General features: G+C 42.7%; 1 protein-coding gene across 1 annotated transcript; it reads left to right on the forward strand.

The window, feature by feature from the left end:
* Positions 1–1,640: 1,640 nt before the first annotated feature.
* Positions 1,641–2,784, forward strand: LOC149438437 (olfactory receptor 51L1-like). The gene has a single exon (XM_089659894.1). It carries the CDS (start codon positions 1,641–1,643, stop codon positions 2,568–2,570), a length of 930 nt encoding a protein of 309 aa, XP_089516020.1. The 3' UTR covers positions 2,571–2,784.
* The last annotated feature ends 360 nt before the right edge of the window (positions 2,785–3,144 follow it).

Here is a 3,144-nt window from a genome sequence, read left to right on the forward strand (position 1 = left end):
AAATATTTATAGATTTCAAGTGCAACTTTATTTGTTTGCCTTGAATAAGAATTTAATTTTAATAGATCGAACATGTGTAGATGCTATGGGGTTGATTTAATAAAATTGGAGAGTGCAAAATCTGGTGCAGCTGTGAATGGTAGGCAATCTGCTTCTAACTTCAGCTTGTTCAATTAGGCTTTGACAATAGCTAGTTGGTTTCTATGTTGAGCTGCACCATATTTTTCACTCTCCAGTTTTAGTAAATCAACCCCATTGTACTTATTACACTCCATTGCACAATTAGTTTCCTCATTGTAGACTTCCTACAAGGGGCGGACTGACCATTCGGAAACTCGGGCACTGCCTGAGGGCCTGTGGCAAGTAGGTGGCCCCATGAGATGCCCCTAGTACCTTTTTCAAAGGCATTTTTGAGTTTGGGCAAGGACACAGGGGCCCCATGATCCCCTATTGCCCGGGGGCCCCATGAGTTGTCAGTCCGCCCCTGCTTCCTACCTTTCCCTCACTACCTGGTCCACCTATCTGAGTGCTACCCTCTTGGAAAGCATTTATTCAGAATGGGGCTAATGGTTTCTGTGCACCATTCTCACAATGCTGAGTTTGTTCACATTATGTTTAACCTTACATATCAGCAGCCGTATGCAGCACCTTCATATTAGGCTGTTTGGTAAATTTAGTTTTTGTCTTCACTGTAGTGAGTGGAGCAGTGACTACTTGTTTTGGCCTTTTTAGGGTTTCCTGAGCTGAGAGTTTGATTCTGAAAGACATTTCCGGAGTATAGGGCAGGGAGATTCAAATGATCAGTTGAATATTTATTCTGATCAGTTGACTATTTATTATATCCCAGCCACTCCCTTGAAAGAGGCAACCAGAAGGTGGCTGCAGAGGTGATAAATGTGTAGGAGTCCTGGTCAGATTTTTCTTTCCCCATCAAGGAGGGTTCCAACACTCTTGGGGCTGTTGTCCTTAGGAGAAGTATCACTAAGAAAAAAGACTACTGTCTTGGCCTCATCATTTGCTGTGATAAGGGCCTACAGAGGACAGCTGAAAAGGGGGAGACCTACTGAAGGAGACTGTTTCAGAGTCCAGGTCTGAAGGAGCACTTTGCCATCTTCCTCATGTAATAACTAGATGCGGATACTGGTTGGACGACCTTAATGGGGACTGATGATCATGCAAAAGGGAACCAGCTACTAGTGGCTGCTCCATAGTCTACAGCTGTGGGGTCTCAGATATGCCAACCATCCCCAGCTACCTCCAGAGAAGCTTGTTCTTTTGCTGTTGTTGCTTATCATTTTGGAGTATCTGATTACCCTTAACCCCTCTCCTGTTAAAGTTCTTCAGCAATAAATACCTAAAAGAAATCTCCTAGCCTAATCTTGAATTTTTGGTGTGTGTGTTCCCCCATGCTTGTATTCAAAGGTGAACGCACAAGTCGGTCCCGTACACATGCGAGGTCCCACACATGTGAGGTATCGCCATAAACGTCAGATCATGGGCACTAATTCTAGCACCAGACCTCCTCTGTAAAGGAGGAGGTCTCAAACTTTTGAGCACAACTGTAAATATGTAACCTAAGATTTTTTTTATTATATTTGACTGTTTTTATTGACCTATTTTAGGAACCAGCTGGAATACAAATGAAGAATTCAACACTCTCTTCTCCTCTATTCCTAAGCCTGACCTTTGGCACAATTTCAGATTTTAATTATGTCTACGGGGTTATCTCATTAGTTGGGTTTTTGATGATCATTTTATCTAACTTGACAATAATATCCACAGTATATTTAAACCAGAGTTTGCATGAGCCCATGTATGTTTTTATATCTGCCCTCTGTACCAACGGCCTTTATGGAAGTATCTCATTTTTCCCCAGCTTAATTGTAAACCTGTTTTATAAGACGCAAATCATTTCCTATGCAGCCTGTATAATGCAAATCTTTTGCATCTATTCCTATGTGTCATGTGAGATGACCATCATGACGGTCATGGCGTATGACCGTTACATGTGCATATGCAACCCGTTGAGGTACGCCGCGATGATGAACTTAAGGAAGGCATTTAAGGCAATTATTGGCGTTTGCCTTTATTCTTTCATCTCCATGACTGTGCATACTATGCTGACAATGCGACTTCCTCTTTGTGACAATGTCATCCTGAAGATCTATTGCGATAACTGGTCGGTGGTGAGACTCTCCTGCATTGATACCACAATCAACAACATTTATGGTCTGTATATTACTGTAACAATATTGGGGGTGATGCCGTTGCTGGTCTTTTTATCTTACGCTAACATTTTGAAGGTTTGTGCAAAGTCAAAGGACAATCTTTTGAAAGCAGTGCAGACCTGCTCTCCTCAACTGATATCCTTTACAATTTTTGCTACTGACTGCCTCTTTGAGGCTATACTCTATCGCTTGGGGCCTACCCAAGTACCCTATGGACTTAGAGTAGGCATGTCATTACAGAGCCTGGTGGTGCCGCCATTTGTAAATCCTCTCCTTTATGGAATAAAGATGCAAGCAATAAAAGTGAAAATACTGGAGTCTTTTACTTTGAAGAAAAAATAAATGGAACCACAGCCCATGTTTATTCCGAGTATAAAGCAGAACATAAACTCTAGATGCTGTGCCCAAACAGAGGGCAAAGGACTAGTCACCAGTATTGTCTATGGTCCACCTGCAGCTATTCACTCCGTTTCTGACTTACCATGACTTGGTGTCAACATTTCTACCATCTTGGTAGAGGAAAGGCTTTGCTAAATCATGTCAGAGCTACCTCTGATGGCTGATGGGGTAATGATTAAGCAGTAGCAAACGTGGTGGAGGAAATAAAGATTCACAGAGCAAACAAAGCAGCAGCACTCAGATCCTTGCATTTCAGTTCCTCAGGTACAACTCCCTCTCCAGCAAGGAGAACAGGGAGCAGCAAAGTAGTGGTATCACCAAAACTCACTCCTCTCCCAATCTGATTGAAATAGCAGAACAGGGAGCAGAAAAGTAGTGGTATCACCAAAACTCACTCCTCTCCCAATCTGATGGCAATAGCAGAACAGGGAGCAGCAAAGTAGTGGTATCACCAAAACTCACACCTCTCCCAATCTGATGGCAATAGCAGAACAGGGAGCAGCAAAGTAGTGGTATC

Source organism: Staurois parvus, unplaced genomic scaffold (assembly GCF_062004578.1).
Source record: "Staurois parvus isolate SC_StPar_1 unplaced genomic scaffold, SC_StPar_1.0 ptg001192l, whole genome shotgun sequence".
NCBI lineage: Eukaryota > Metazoa > Chordata > Amphibia > Anura > Ranidae > Staurois > Staurois parvus.

Bases quoted from the DNA above. Each gene is read 5' to 3' on its own strand.
- LOC149438437 (XM_089659894.1), top strand. From the start codon at position 1,641: ATGAAGAATTCAACACTCTCTTCTCCTCTATTCCTAAGCCTGACCTTT.